We start from the raw sequence: 16,336 nt of genomic DNA on the forward strand, positions 1-16,336 counted from the left end.
AGAGTTAGAGAAACTGAAGGAAGGACTCGATCATTCCGCGACATATAATGTAAGTGTTCTTATCATTATCTTTGTTTAAATTCAATTGTAGAAACATGTTCTAGGTTGTCTTTTATTAATGTGTTTAATATATGATATACATGAAAATAATTAAGATCATGTATAAGTTTTCCCTACAGAAACTTGGTTAGTGACAATCTTGGATTTGTCTGGTTTCTTGTCATCTCCATAGCCAGGAGGGAAACAATGGAGGAAAAAACCTTATCAACTAGATGACCTGGCTTGTTGAAGTGAGAACACGAAGGGCATGGTTAATGTTCCGAGATGTGTTTTCTTAATTATTCTGAGAATTGGGATTAGGGTGGGGTTGAACAACCGAAGCAAGAGGTGGAATGGAAGACCCAAGGGTGCGTTGGCGTTCTCCTTGAACGATCATAGAACACACTTTTGAAATTGGGGGTAAAGGATCTAAAAGAAGGATTTGAGCTCTTACCGAGTTGTATGACTCATTGAGACTAGTCATGAACTGATGAACTTCATCTTGGTTGTAGAATTCGTGAATCGATTTTAGGGCTCCACAGGTACAAAATGTCGTGGGTTGAAATTCTTTGAGCTCATCCCAAAGTGTCTTTATCTTGGTGAAATAGTTATTCACAGAATGATCTCCTTGTTGAAGAGCATGAAGATGAGTCTTCAATTGAAACACACGAGGTCCATTCCTTTGATTAAAGAGTTTCGAGAGGTCAGTCCACATATCTGAGGCATGATCATGGAACATGATGCTTTGTGTGATTTCAATAGAGAACGAAGTCATCACCATGTTGTTGCATCGAGTCCATGATAAGAACAAAGAATTAGAAGCAATAGGTCGTGGAAGAGTACCGTCAACAAAGGTTGTCTTGTTCTTTGCAGAAAGTGCCATGGAAATGGCACGTTTCCAAGATTGGTAATTGGTGCCTTGAAGAGGAGCATATACGAGAATGAGGATTGGATGATCTCTAGTGCTAAAAAATTATGGACTGGAAACGTCTTCATGAGCAAGTTAGCCATACTTCTCCATTATTTGTGGCTATGTAGATTCGGAGACAGGAGCGCCATTAGGAAGAGGATCGTTAGGGCTGTCATAACCGAAGACATTGTTGGAGGAATTGCGAGTTTGAATCCGAGCCATTGATCAATCCTGGGAGAAAGATAGTGTAAACTCTGATACCATATTAGTTGGAGTTTCACAGTGAGAGAATCAAAAGAGAGATTGTTATTGAATATGAAATTGTTGTGTTACAAAGTGAAGGGAAGCAAGCTTTATATAAGCTACTCAAGTGGGTCTGGTTGTTACAGAGTTATACAAAGACCCATGTGACCTAAAAAAACAGAATTAGTTGAATCATAACAAACTTCCTAAACTGAATTAACTAAGTAACTAAAAGTTTAACGAACTAATACAACTTGATACTGAAGAAGTTATTAGCAGTATAAGCACACAATTGAAGGTGAGTAGACATGCTTACGGATGTCAAGTTTTTAATGGGCACAATTTTTTTTTGGCTTGGCCACATTTGTGGTTGGGTGAAGTAACGATAATCTTTGTTTTATCTTCCTTGAGTCATCAATCTGTCTTTGTAGTTACTTCTCTATAATAATAATTGCACATTGAGGCAGTTGCTTTTAGTACGAATTCTAATAAAATGAATCATTAGAAGATTTCTTCATCTATAATTTAAAACTCCAAATTATATAATCTCTTTGCTTACTTGCAAGTGAGGTAAAAATGCAGGTTCTCAATTACTAGTTTTTCTCATTACCTTTATTTTAACATATGGGTGCTCCTTTAATAGTTAAGGTAAGACCTTCACTTTTCTTTATATCATATGTAAACATTATTTATTAAAAGTTCATATGCATGTTTAATCTCACCTTATCCCTTCTCATTTGCAAGTGCATTACTTAGTCGGAAAAAGGTGGCTGCACTTTTTTTAAAACATTCTCTTTATATATCTCTTTTATATAAAATTTGTGTAGATAACGGAAATTCTTGGTTTTAACGATTTGTTTATTAACTTTAACGGAATATACCTTTAAAACTAACTAAAAATAGATATTTATTAATTATATTAATATAAATTTAAATATTATAAAATATCATTATTGTATTAATATTTAATATAAGAGTACATATATAATAATTAATTAATATAAATTCAAACTAAAATTCAAATGTTATAAAATATCATTATTATAATAATATATAATACAAGACTAGATATTTAATAATTATATTAATACAAATTTAAATGTTATAAAATATTATTATAATAATAATATATAATCCTAATTTTTTACTAATTATATTAATATGAATTCAAATATTATAATAATATTTAATACTTATATTAATATAAATTTAAATATTATAAAATATCATTATAATAATATATAATACATAATATTAACTTTTATTAAAAAAATTATCATTTATGTTTAAAAATGTTGTCATATTATATATATAAATAAAAAATTATAAATAATGTTTTGGTTTAATTTTTTATTTAATATGTTTATGTCATTATTTTATATATAATATTGTTTATTTATTTGAAATTTATATGACAATAATACTGTTGGGGTAATCCTAATATCACTAGCATATGGCATGTTGTTATTAAGAGGTCATTAAATAATTTATCTCTTCTGTTACTCTTTTAAGCCTAGACAGTTACAACAGACTTTTAGTCAGTTACAACAGATCTGATTTTACATTCAGCACGTGAAGTATTTGGAGCTGCATCTATATATTTCTTTGGGTTTCATTAGTTGGGTAGAAGAATAATAAGAGCTTTGAGAGGTTTTGAAAAGAGAGATTGAGAGAACAAGGGTTAATTTTCTTTGTACATTGTTGAGTGTGTGAGAGTTTACTGTGGTGTAAACTAAGTACTCATAATTTGAGTTGTACAGAGTGTTCAAGAAACTTTGTAGAGGAAGAAGGACTGTTTGTTTTGTACATTGATTCATTATAGTGGAGAAGTGCTCGCACTGGATGTAGGCCTTAGTTTTAAGGCTGAACCAGTATAAAATCTCTCTGTGTGATTCTTTTTCTTCCCTTTTCTATTTTTTGTTCTCCAAGTGTTTGTGTTTTAGTACATTTTTTCGTGCGTATTTATTCTTGGTTTGTTTTGCAGGTGAATCTTGGAGCCTTGGGTTCGTGGATTGCTTTACCACGGCAATGGTATCAAAGTCGGGTTATAGAGATTGAAGAACAAGGCTCAAATTCGATTCTTGATTACTACACAGAAAGAAAGGAGAATCAAGAATGTCGATATTGCATTTCATTCTCGACAAGTTTGATGGAACTGGGGATTTTAGTCTTTGGAAGGATAAAATGATGGTTGTTCTCATACATCATAATCTTGATGGTGCTTTTATTGGAGAAATCAAGCTTGGTGAGAAAAAGAAGTCTAAAGAAATATTTGAAGACACAAAGGTGATGATGAAGGAAGTTAGATATGCAATTGTGATGCATCTGTCAGATAACGTGTTGAGACAAGTAATAGGAGAAGAGTCTCCTGCTGATATGTGGTCAAAACTTGAACAATTATTTATGAATAAGACTACATCTAACAAAATATTTCTAAAAGGAAAATTATATATTTTCACAATGGATTCCACTAAAACCTTAAACCAAAATCTTGATGATTTTAACAAGATTGTTTTAGATTTAAGTAATATAGGTGAGAAGGTTGTTGAAGAGGACCAAGCTATAATACTATTATAGCTTACCTGATCAATTTAGAGAACTTAAGACAGTGATTCAGTATGGTAAAGAAACTCTGTGTTTGGAAGATGTTCTGTCTATTTTGAAGACTAAAGAATTTGAGCTGAATGTTGAGAAAGACAAGAAAAAAATGACTATTTGTTCATGAGGGGAAGACAACCAAGAAGATCTTTCAGTAAAGGGAAAGACAATTCAAATTGGAGGCCTCTTGCTCGATCAAAGTCAAGAGGAAAAGAACCAAGAAGGTGTCACCACTGTGGAAAAATTGGACACCTTAGAAGGTTTTGTTGGGATCTGAAGAAGAAAAGGAAAGACGATCAACACACAGATGACACTACTGCACTCGTAGATGGAACTAGTCCGGAATATTCTGATGGAGAAATGTTCAACGTATCATCAACAATAGATATAACTAAATGGATACTTGACTCAGGATGTACCTATCATATGAGCCCAGTAAAATAATGGTTTTTTTATTTCAAGAAATCGCACAATATCTCTTTTGTTACTCTTTTAAGCCTAGACAATTACAACAGACTTTAGTCAGTTACAACAGATCTGATTTTACATTCAGCACGTGAAGCATCTGGAGTTACAGCTATATATATCGAGGGGTTTCATTAGTTGGGTAGAAGAATAATAAGAGTTTTGAGAGGTTTTGGAAAGAGAGATTGAGAGAACAAGGGCTAATTTTGTTTGAACATTTTTGACTGTGTGAGAATTTACTGTGGTTGTAAACTAAGTGTTCATAATTTGAGTTGTACAATGTTCAAGAACCTTTGTAGAGGAAGAATGACTGTTTGTTTTGTAACATTGATTCATTATAGTGGAGAAGTGCTCGCACTGAGAGTGTTCAAGAACCTTTGTAGAGGAAGGACTGTTTGTTTTGTAACATTGATTCATTATAGTGGAGAAGTGCTCGCACTGGATGTAAACCTTAATTTTAAGGCTGAATCGGTTTAAAATCTCTCCATGTGATTCTTTTTCTTCCCTTTTCTATTTTTTATTCTCCAAGTATTTGTGTTTTAGTACACTTTTCTGTGTGTTTTTGTTCTTGGTTTGTTTTGCAGGTGAATCTTGGAGCCTTAGGTTCATGAATTGCTTTACCACGACAAATACAAATTTAATCAATATAATTAATAGATTCTATACATAAAACTAAGCAACATACAAGATACAAGTTGCTTGTATATAGTATATATATATATATGATTGTGCTAACTTTGCAGTAAATCCATTGTATATTTTAACATGAAATATAAATTAGCTGGTTGGTATACATATAGAAGTTCTACTACTATTACTTTTATTGAAACCTCTTCCATATAAGAACTCTACTTGAGTTGCGTAAGCTAGTCAACTCAGCAAGATTCACTCTTAGTTTGAACCGTAGTGCCGGAGTTCAAGCAATCGATCGGAGGTACAGTGGCAGTCTCAAGCACTCCATATGCCTTCCAACAGAAAGGGCCAGATAATTGCTGTCTTTCTTGGACTGATTTCAGCTGTATGGTGTTTAAAGACACTCCAGTGCAGGGCAAACTATCACTGCAAGCAAAATGAACTGGTTCCTTTGTGTAAGTTCCTGTAATACTTTTGTATTGTATGCCTCTAACTGCCACAGCTGAGGTCTCATTCGAACATTTGCTCTTGTCGCAGTAGAATTGGTCTATCTTGATTGGTGTTTCCACTTCAGATACTTGAATATTAGAGAACATAACATTTTGCACTGAGCCTGAGCCTCCCTGTGGTAAGAAAAAGGACAATAAGACGCTTGAAAATTACTCATGAAACTTCATAATTTGATAAAAATGTTCTGAAAAGATGTTTGTACCGGCCATGTTTTAATTCTAACTCCAGTTAATGTATTTTGTAATTTGACATCCCGGACAGTGACATTTGACACACAAGATCTAGTATTATCCCTCCCTAGACCACCAATGCTGATCCCATGTCCAGGTCCACAGTTGATATTGTGTATGTTCACGTTTGAGCATCCGGTTTGTATAGATACACAATCGTCTCCTGCATAACATATATATGATCTGATTATTATGAAAAAACTGGTCTAAATCGACATTGGTATCTGTTAAGAAGAGAAAGAAAATTGCCAAGAGGGAACTAGGAAAGCACCACATGCTAGATTGCTGCCATAGATGGTCACATCACGAGAGTTCTGCAAGTGAATACCGTCTGTGTTAGGGCTGTCACCAGGGGAAGAAACACTAACACTAAAGACCTGAACATTAGTACAATCATCGAATTTGAGATGTGTTTGAGGGCTGTTTTGAATAGTTATCCCAGTCACTGTCACACCATTACTTCCATAGAACCTCAGAGCCTGTGCACTCAAACAGAACAATTTTGTATTGATTAATATGGTTTCACTTAAAAAGAGTGGGGAAGGGAAGCTTTAGGTGGAGGAAGATCATTTTTACCGTTGGTTTGGTGCCCTGCATTTTCCCACTTTTACTTTCTTCCTGTCCAAACAAGATTATTTTCATGGCTAATCAGTTTAATTATGTCTAAAGGTGTGATGGGGTTTCAGGATTTTGGCTTAATGTGAGAAATCAATTACCAAATCTTCTGTGGGGTTGTATGTTGGGGAGTCATTCCACCAAACTGAGCCCTGTCCATCAATAACTCCTTTTCCTTTGATTGTGATTCTTTCTAGCTTTGTAAAATCAATCCATTGTAGAAGACCTGAACTCCAAGATGCAGAGCCCGTTGGAGCTATAATCGTGCCATCCAACTGAGTAATATATATTACCGATATTATTATTATTATTATTATTATTATTATTATTATTATTATTATTATTATTATTATTATTATTATTAGTTTGTGATTCACCTGAAATACAATGTCTGATTGACAATTAGGACCAGAGAATGAGATTGGTTTGACAAGGAACACGGACCCTGATGGAACCGTTAGTGTCGACGCCTTCACTTTACAAACTGCTCCCCACGCTGCTTCAAACGCCTGTCGTTTTAGTGATATGCAAGTTAAACCGATTCACGACAACAAATTATACCATCAAACTAACTAGCTATGGCTACTGCTACTACTAATACTTGCGCCTGTGATTTGTGTTTTGACTTTGTCGTTTGCAAATAAAGAAGACTACTCTTCAACTCTTTAAGGTTCTTGTGATCTAACCATATATACTTTAGTTTTTATATATACACAACACAGACACAGTGTATAACCATATATTTTCTCAGTTAATTATTACACTTCAAGTGAGCCTTTTTGTGAATTGGATTCGAACCATTGTTTTTTTACGGCACAAATTTTCATCATGTGGCCAGTCACAAATTTGGAGACAAAAACCAAAAACAATATGTAGTATGGCTCCGTAAAAACCATATAAATATATATAGGACTTGAAATTATATAATATGGATCGTGTATATTATAGAAGAAGCTGACCTTTGTGTCGTCTGCTCGTCCATCACCTTTGGCTCCATAATGCAAGACATTAAAAATGGCAGAGTTTGCAGTACTACCGCCGCCAAGCTTATCAGTTGATGCTATTTTGTGATAATATTGCTTCCCTTGTCTAGCATGGCAAGGTTTTAAGCACGAACACCATACCAATAAAGCAATGAAAACAATTATGATCAATGACAGACTCCTTTGCTTTAACGTACTCATATTTTGTTTAATATATAGATGTAGAGAGAGAGAGAGAGAGAGAAAAAGACAGAGAAATTGCTCTGTGTTTGTGGCTAATAATTAATGAAGGGGATTATGATTCATCTATATATCTATATCTATATATATATATTAGAGCTTTGAACTGTGCATACATGAGTTATAACTTATACAGTTAAAATAACGACAAGGATACGTATGTTTTTGGTTTTTATACGCTTTATAGTGTTGACTCCTTTCCCGTTCGTAAATATTATTATTATTGATATTTTTGTTCTTACAAATATGATAGCGGCGATTACTCACATGGCATTGCTTCTTGGCTTTGAGTTTACTTGAAACAGAAAAACACTTAAAGGTGAAACTTACATGGCCCGCCACGCAGCTTTGATAAGATGTATTGCTGATCTAAGATTTCACAGAACATTGAGTTTTGTGTTTTTTTTTTTTTTATTTCAGTTTTTCCTGTTAAAATTACTATTAAAATCTCTAATTATTGATCTTTATGTTCTCAGCTTAGGTAATAATTAATATACAAAATAATCACAACAGTTGTACACATATTAATTATGGCAAGCAAAAGTATTATTCCATAACATTAAGGCCACAATATAAATCTATATATAAATCATTTTTTCTTATGGCAAGGTTGCACATAATGAGCAAATATATATATATATATATAGTGAAAAAAATGGGACAATTATTGAAATAATATTACTAGATTCTAAATATTCAAATTTAATTTGTCACATCATGTTGGGCAACTATATAGCAACACTTTTATTGAAATCAATGAAATGATGAGTGTATTTAGAACTAGAAAGAACAAATAATAGTTAAGAAAATGTATAGGCACGTGATTCTTAATTAACTTCTTTCCTGGAAAATGTACTATTTGTTGGTTATATTCAAGACACTAATTATGCCTCAACTTTCTCATTAATTTAAAAAGTAGATTACATCACGGATACCTACATAGTTGTACAAATATATATTGGGAAAGAATACACTAAAGCAATTTTTTTTTGTTGTACCAATATAGTTAGTTTGTATTTTTTACCTCAAATAAGTTTTTTTTTCTAATTTTTTAATAGGGAAATTTTCGGCATAAATACTCATTTTGTTCATTTTATTGTTAATAAGTACCCAATTTTTAAAAATTGCGGCATAAATACCTATTTTGTTCATTTTGTTGTTAATAAGTACCTAATTTTTAAAAATTGCGGCATAAATACTCATTTTGTTTATTTTGTTGCTAATAAGTACCCAATTTTTAAAAATTGCTGCATTAATACTCAAAATTCTACTTTTTAGACTCTGCCGTTGGTACCCACTTAACAGAGTTACTATTAAGGACACGTGTACTGTCCTGATAATTCTTCTTTTTTTTCACCTAATTAATTAAGAAAATACAATAAGTACCATCAATAATGTGTCTAGCTTTATTTTTAGCCCGATAAAAAGTCCAAGAGGAAACTTTAGAGTACTTACTATCAGATGTCATCTGTCTGTAAGACTTTAGAGTACTAATTTTTATTTTAATTAGTTTTATGTATTTTCTTAATTAATTAGGTGAAAAAAAAAGAAGAATTATCAGGACAGTACACGTGTCCTTAATAGTAACTCTGTTAAGTGGGTACCAACGGCAGAGTCTAAAAAGTGGAATTTTGAGTATTAATGCAGCAATTTTTAAAAATTGGGTACTTATTAGCAACAAAATGAACAAAATAGGTATTTATGCCGCAAATTTCCCTTTTTAATATGACAATATACATTGTAGTCATTTAAGATATTCTGTAAAGTATTAAAAAAATTTGATTAATTTACATAAATACGTGTGCAACAAGTTGTTTGAATATTATTTTCGTTATTGTAAAATATTCAAAAAAATTTAAAATTTTCAGATATACTACAATATACACTACCATATAAAATAATTATCGAGATATAAAAAATAACCCAAAAACACACTGACTACACGGCTAATCTATAGCCAAAAAAGTGGCAGCACCCAAATCAAACCATATATATATTATATAGCATGCGATGCAATTTCACACTAATATATAATACTAAGATCAAAGATTATCAATCTTTGAAATTACATTTATTCTTATTATATTATATTTTGTATAAAATTATTATTCATTGTTTGAACAACACTATTTTTTTTTTTTTGATATATTTAGTTCTGCCAGTTTGCACTCGTGATGATTGATTTTGATCGTATAGAGCATAAAAATTAAAGAGATATTATAAATATATATGTTGAAAAAGTAAACCAATTTATCGTTAAATGATTTTTATTTGTTATCTGTGAACCATCCGCAACGATAATAGAAAGTATCGCTTGTATTTCTCTGAGCAAGGCCATTAGGATATCATTAAGCAATATGCTCTGTCATGCTTACATAAAGAACAAGTCATATGCATGATTTGAACAATATATATTATATATTATAATGGTATTTCTATTGTACAACTCATAAAAACAGGTGCATCGGTATGCACCTATGAATAATTTCTGGTGCGAATTTTTTTTTTATGATCGTGTATATTATAATTATTTAGAGCATTCTGTAATCTTTTAGAAAATTTCGAATAATTTATAGTATCAAAAACAATATTCAAACATATTGTTGCACGCCTGACTATTTTTTCTATGTATGTGGAAAACAATATTTTCAGTACTCTAAATTATTCGAAATTTTCTGAAAATTTGCATGATACTCTATAAATAATTATAATATACATAATTATAAAAAAAAAATCGCGCTGAAAACTACTTATAGGGTACAAACAAAAAAATGTGTACCGGTGCACCTCTTTTTGTGAGTTGTACCAAAGAAATTCCTTATATTATAATTAGGGTTTATATATTTTTAGACCTTGTGTTTTGACTCATTACCTGTTTGGACCCTGTGTTTTGTCAAATTACTTTTTGGACCCTATGTTTTGTAAAATGATTCAAATAGAACCTTAAACCCGATTTTAGTCAAAGTTTTCTCAACTGAAATTACAAATAATTCACTAAACTAACAATTCAAAATAAAAATAAAATCATTTTGCTTAAAAACTGTATTGTTATATTCAATTTTTTCTTCATAAAAATTGAGTTTATGAGCCTATTTGAACTATTTTACAAAATATAGAGTCCAAAAATGAATTTTTTAAAATACAAGGTCCAAACAGGTAATAAAAAAACAGAGAATCCAAAAAAGTATAAACATTTATAATTATATATATATAATATTACATTTTAAAAAAATAAAAAAAATAATATATATATATAAATAATATTTAAGCATGCACCCATTCAAGTCCATAAATTTTAAAATCATGGAAATATCTATACTCTCTATTCCAATATGTGAATCAATCATATGATCCAATACCGATGGAAAATAATATATATATATATATATATATTCTATATAATAAGTGTGTAGATAACGGAAATTTTTTGTTTTAATGGTTTTTTATTTTTTTAATGTTAACTTTAACAGAATATTTTTATACTTAACAGAATATTCTTATATTTAACGGTAGTTTGTAAACCCTTAAACTTAAATAAAATAAAATAAATAATTAAAAAAATTAAAATATGATATTTTTCAGATATTTTACAATAATAATTATTTTTAAATAATAAATAATTAAACAAATTAAAATATGATCTTTTTGAGAAATTTTACAATAATAATTATTTAAAAATAATAAAATAATATGTTTTATAACTTAAATAAAATTTAATTAAACTTAAACTCACTTATTAGAATAATATTAAACATTGAATATAATCTACTGTGAATTAGCAACAAATTATTTTTTTTTTAAAACAACAAACTTAAATTTAAAATCTATATATAATATTTAATATTATATTAAACATATAATATAAAATTCAAAAACTAGAACAAACATAAATTTAAACAAAAATAAATAAATTATTTAATTAAAATAAGATATTTATTTCAAATTTTATATGATATTAATATAAATTTAATAAAAATAATTAATAAATTCTATAAATTATATCTAGTATATATATATATATAAAAGACTTCTCAATGGTTACTACCTATAAATGGGTACTAACAATTATGACGATGTGGCAATATAGTGATTTTGTATAGCAAATCAGCAGGAGACAAATTTTTTTTCTATATTAATTTAGAATTTTTATATATAATGCTTAAATAAGATTTTTTTTTTAAATTCTTTAATTTAATAAATATATGACTGTCATGTAATGAGGTAGTTTTTCGAAAAATTTAAAAAAATTAAAATTTATTTTTAGAAATATTAATTAACAACTATAAATATGAATCATTGATCTTAATCTAATAGTCAATATTAAAGTAACGTATAGTAATCATTAAAAGTCCCCATATATATATAAATATATATTAAAATTTTGTCCATGTAATTTATGAATAATATTACATTATTGCTGTTGTATATTACTCCACGATGAAACCAGACCGATCCTGAAAATAATATTGATAAGCCGTCAAAGTCTGTCTAGAAAAGCCACCAAAAGCGGCAAAGGATATGGAAAATTATATTTGGATACAGATATATAGATAATAAAGTCTTGTTAGAACATTGAAGATAATTGGAATTTGATAACTTTTAAATTCTCCTGAAAGAGACAGTGATTACAAATAATGCATGTGAATCTCTTAACAAAACCGTTAAATCAGTTAACCAGATATGATGCCATTCATTTAGGGATTGGCTTCTCTTCAGTCAATTTAATTAAAACTAAAAAAAGGTTATCAATTTGTGTCCATATAAATTACCATACTTTCTTGCCCATTAAGTGGTTTAAAGTGAATATTTTCCAATTTTCCCATTTCAAATGTGATGCATGGAATCTTTAACAAGGTTCTATATATATATATATATATATATTCAGAAGTAATATGTTGTTTGTAAACAACTTGATATAAAATTGGAAATAATGAAGAAAACAAAAAATAATAGAGATCATGTGATGATAATTCTTAAAGCAGACGCAATGTTTGAAACAAATGTAGTAATTTAATTAATTGTTAATTATAAACAATTTACTCTGACTATATAGTTAATTGGCTCCCAGCTTACTTTTTCGAATTATATTATTGGTTTTTTTTATTGGATTGTGTTACAAAGTTTAAGTAGTCGTTTTTTATAAGATAGATGTGAAGATTATTGGAAATTTTGAGTGAAAAGAAAAATGGATATCTAACAAATTATTTTGATTAGAGATGAGATTATTAAAATATTGTGTGATTTATTATGATTGATTTTAGTAAATTACTTTGGTCAAAATTGATATTATCATAATATTGTGTGATTAATTCTTATTTATTTTTAAAAAATTACATTGGGTAACAATTGTATTATCATAATAATTGTAATTAATTCTGATTGATTTTCAGAAATTAAGATCCTAGATTTATGAGATAATTGGACATTAATGCACTTGATTTTACACACATTTTCAACCATCCATAAAACCTATAAAATGAGGTTTCTTCTCTCATTCTGAAAAACACATATATAGAGTATCACTCACAATAGTTTTGGTATCTTTCTCTCTTATGTCATTATAGTATTTTATAGTGATAGACAGAAGGTTTGTTTCGAGTTCGCCTAAACAGACACATTGGTGCTTTATAGTTGTTGTATCCTGGGAAGTGGTTGCTCACGAATCATCTAGCATCATTCAAGTAAAAGGGACAAATCTGCTTAAAAAAAAAACGTATTTTACGTTACTCAAATTTTATTTATTCTTCGTATTATATTTTTGTATTTATATTCTTTAATTAAATATATTAATGTATATTTCATTATTCTGCCCTATATTATTCCTATTCCTAAAAATAAGAATTGAGAACGTAGGCTATATATTCTTAGATCATCCTAGTAATTCGTAGCTTTGCAAAGTTCAATGTCTCTATTTTTTTTTTCTTCTAATAAATTTAAGCAGCAATTCCTGCTAGGCATGTGAGTTTGAATTTTACAACACAATATATAATATTTATCTTTGTGCTTGTGATCAATGCGATTAAGACACTTATGCAAAATTTACTCATATTGGCATATGATCCAAAAGTCGCTGATTTATTTATTTGACTTATGTTAGTTCTACTGTTTTTAATTCTACATGTGAATCAAATTTAATATGGAAAAGTTATGTACTTAATCAAAATTTTACAATGCCAATTGATTTTTGGCTTTTTTTTAAGGAATGAATTTGGTCTTTAGGCATACATCATATATAATACTCATGATTCAAAGAAAAATTAATTTTGTTCGGTTTCTTTTATTTATTTTTTTGAAGTCTTAATGAGTGAATGAATTTTCATGTTAGTCGTCTCGAATTTATATTTGGATTTATATCAATACTGCAAAACCATCACTCATCCACGTATTTTTGCTAATATAATCACTCTACATTAATTTTAACCCTTTTTTTCGCCACAGTATTATAATTAAAACATATCAAGTTGACACAATTTAAAAAATAAATAAAACCATGTTAGGTTTAAAGGTAGATAAAAGGAAAACACATCAGCAAATAAATTTTAATTAATAATATTAACTTATTGTGTTTTTAGCATCAAACACTGCTCTTACTGATAAAGAAATTAGTCATTAACTCACTACTACAAAAATGGTTTTTTAGGACTCACGGAGCGCGAATCATCTATTTGAGAGCCTTAAAAACTAAAGTTTTTAGGACTCGCAAAGGGAGTCCTAAAAAACTGTCGAGTCCTAAAAAATCTAGTTGAGTGCCTTTAGCGAGTTCTAAAAGAATGTTTTTAGGACTCGCAATGCGAGTCCTAAAAAATTTGGTTGAGCCTTTAATTAAGTTTTTAGGACTCGCAAATTAATGTTTTTGCGAGTCCTAAAAAATCTGGTTGAGTGCCTTTAAGTAACTTTTTAGGACTCGCAACGCTAGTCCTAAAATATTGGGTTGAGTGCCTTTAAGTAATTTTTTAGGACTCGCTTTGCATGTCCTTAAAAGTAATTTTTTTTTTTTAAAAATACAGCTATAATTTTAATTTTGATTTAAAAATATATATCCATTTGAGTGTCGAATATGTATCAAAAGAAATTTGAAAAGTAAATACTAAAAAAATGGCAAAAAACTTTTACGAAATAAATTTAAAATTTCTAAACATGTATTGTAATTAGCTAGCTATAACATCATTCATTTTGCTCTAACGAATTGTAAAAATGACATTGCCCATTCTTCTCAAACTTCGTCAATTTCTTGAGTAGTATATGGTTTGTCAGAGGTGAATTGAAAAAAACAAAGAAACAAAACTTTAATTAGAATTATATTAGTGGTATAATAAATTCAAAACACATACAAAAATTATGTATAGTTGTTTATTGTTTGTTACCAATTTCGACAAGAAAGGTTTGATATGAGGGGCATTGATAAGTACATTCTTCATCATCCTCATAATGTAATATCCGCAATCAATATTGTTTGGTTGTTTACGACACTATATAAAGATTGGTAATACATGTAAAATTCTTAGTATTAAATATCTTAAACATCTTTACAATGCATAAACTCATATACAAATAGAAACATACCGTAGGTTGGAAATACATTACTCCTGATGGACGTTTGTTGATCTTTTGATGTGCTTTCATTCTTTCCGTGAAATACATCTCAAATGCATCATGGTCTCCTTGATGGCTTTCCTGTTATCTAATGGTGCATTGAGAGAATCGAGAAAACAACAATAATGTCAATTGGGATATAATAAAAATAACATCCAATGCTCCCTGTTGAAAGTACAAGTATTACAAAGTTTTTAACTTTATACTCTATTTTTTTGTATCAATGAAAAGCATATTAATTAATAATGATAGGGTAAGGCCCCATAATATATCATCAAATTCAAACCAAGATTTGTTATTTCTTGCCAATATGAATCTAATCAAACCCACATTTCCAAAAAGTAAGAATAATAATATCAATTGTATTATGAACAATTCTCATCCATTTATTATCAAATTGCCTTTTACTTTATTAAAAAAAATAACAGGGTTGTTCTTTGAATTTATCATAATTAGCAAGTAAAGATAATGATTAAGATTCTGATTTTATAAATTTCAATAAAAGTGAAAATGCATAATTAAGCCTTCATGCGCTCTTCTAAGAGACCCTTTTAATAAAGGGGAGATTGATATCATGTATTAGGATCTTTGGATTTTGATTTGTCTTTGAGTTATTTTATCTAATAATTTTGTTTTTCCTTCACGTTATTGATTTTTTTTTCCTCTTGATTTTGAGGATAAGGGTTTAAGAGGAGAAATGATAAAATTATAATACATAATTGATTAATGTGGTGTAGTTTTTATTCGGTCATGTATAGAAACTCATAATTGATTATTATCTTTGAATGTATATTTTATTTCTCTGTTTTTTTTTTATAGAAAACTCATAATTGATTATATATTATATATTTTATTCCTCTATTTCTTATTTATATTATTTATATAATATATATATCATTCCTGTTCTATATTTTATCTCGCTTTCTCTCTTTGTCTTTAAGATGTTCCTCGTGTGACTATTTGAGAGTTGTTGTGTCGGCCAATATAGGGGAAATGCAAAAGTTGAATAAAGAAATCAGTGAAATAAAGCATCAAATGTGAATTTTGGAGCAGAGATTGATTGGAACATTTGAGACTGAATTTGGGAGTTCTGTATTATTGTGAAATTTATTTGGTGCAAAATAGTGTAATTATTGTGACTCTTTCTTGTTGTAATTGGGGACATATACACGTTTTCTTTCTTGCAGTCCCCTTTTTGCTTATTGTATGAATTCATTTGAACTTCAATATTTGTAAACATTGAAGTTGAGTTTGGTTTACTATAAAGGAAGATTATT

At 29.1% G+C, this 16,336-nt stretch overlaps 2 protein-coding genes across 2 annotated transcripts; both read right to left on the bottom strand.

Annotated features, from left to right (window-relative positions):
* Positions 1-334: 334 nt before the first annotated feature.
* Positions 335-922, bottom strand: LOC133814487 (uncharacterized). Its single transcript, XM_062247441.1, has one exon. It carries the CDS (start codon positions 920-922, stop codon positions 335-337), a length of 588 nt encoding a protein of 195 aa, XP_062103425.1.
* A 3,961-nt stretch (positions 923-4,883) lies between these two features.
* On the bottom strand, positions 4,884-7,464 carry LOC133816162 (polygalacturonase At1g48100). Its single transcript, XM_062248809.1, has 7 exons — positions 7,203-7,464; positions 6,621-6,752; positions 6,345-6,518; positions 6,205-6,246; positions 5,900-6,107; positions 5,601-5,791; positions 4,884-5,511 (listed from the first exon to the last, which is right to left on the bottom strand). Exons 1-7 carry the CDS (start codon positions 7,425-7,427, stop codon positions 5,131-5,133), a joined length of 1,353 nt encoding a protein of 450 aa, XP_062104793.1. The 5' UTR covers positions 7,428-7,464; the 3' UTR covers positions 4,884-5,130.
* Between the last annotated feature and the right edge of the window lie 8,872 nt (positions 7,465-16,336).

The sequence above is a fragment of the Humulus lupulus genome, chromosome 2, assembly GCF_963169125.1.
Source record: "Humulus lupulus chromosome 2, drHumLupu1.1, whole genome shotgun sequence".
NCBI lineage: Eukaryota > Viridiplantae > Streptophyta > Magnoliopsida > Rosales > Cannabaceae > Humulus > Humulus lupulus.

Coding starts and splice junctions, on each gene's coding strand:
- LOC133814487 (XM_062247441.1), bottom strand. CDS start 922: ATGGCACTTTCTGCAAAGAACAAGACAACCTTTGTTGACGGTACTCTT.
- LOC133816162 (XM_062248809.1), bottom strand. CDS start 7,427: ATGAGTACGTTAAAGCAAAGGAGTCTGTCATTGATCATAATTGTTTTC. Junction 6,519..6,620: donor AATCAGACATTGTATTTCAG/GTGAATCACAAA, acceptor TATATTACTCAG/TTGGATGGCACGATTATAGC. Junction 6,247..6,344: donor ACAACCCCACAGAAGATTTG/GTAATTGATTTC, acceptor TTGTTTGGACAG/GAAGAAAGTAAAAGTGGGAA.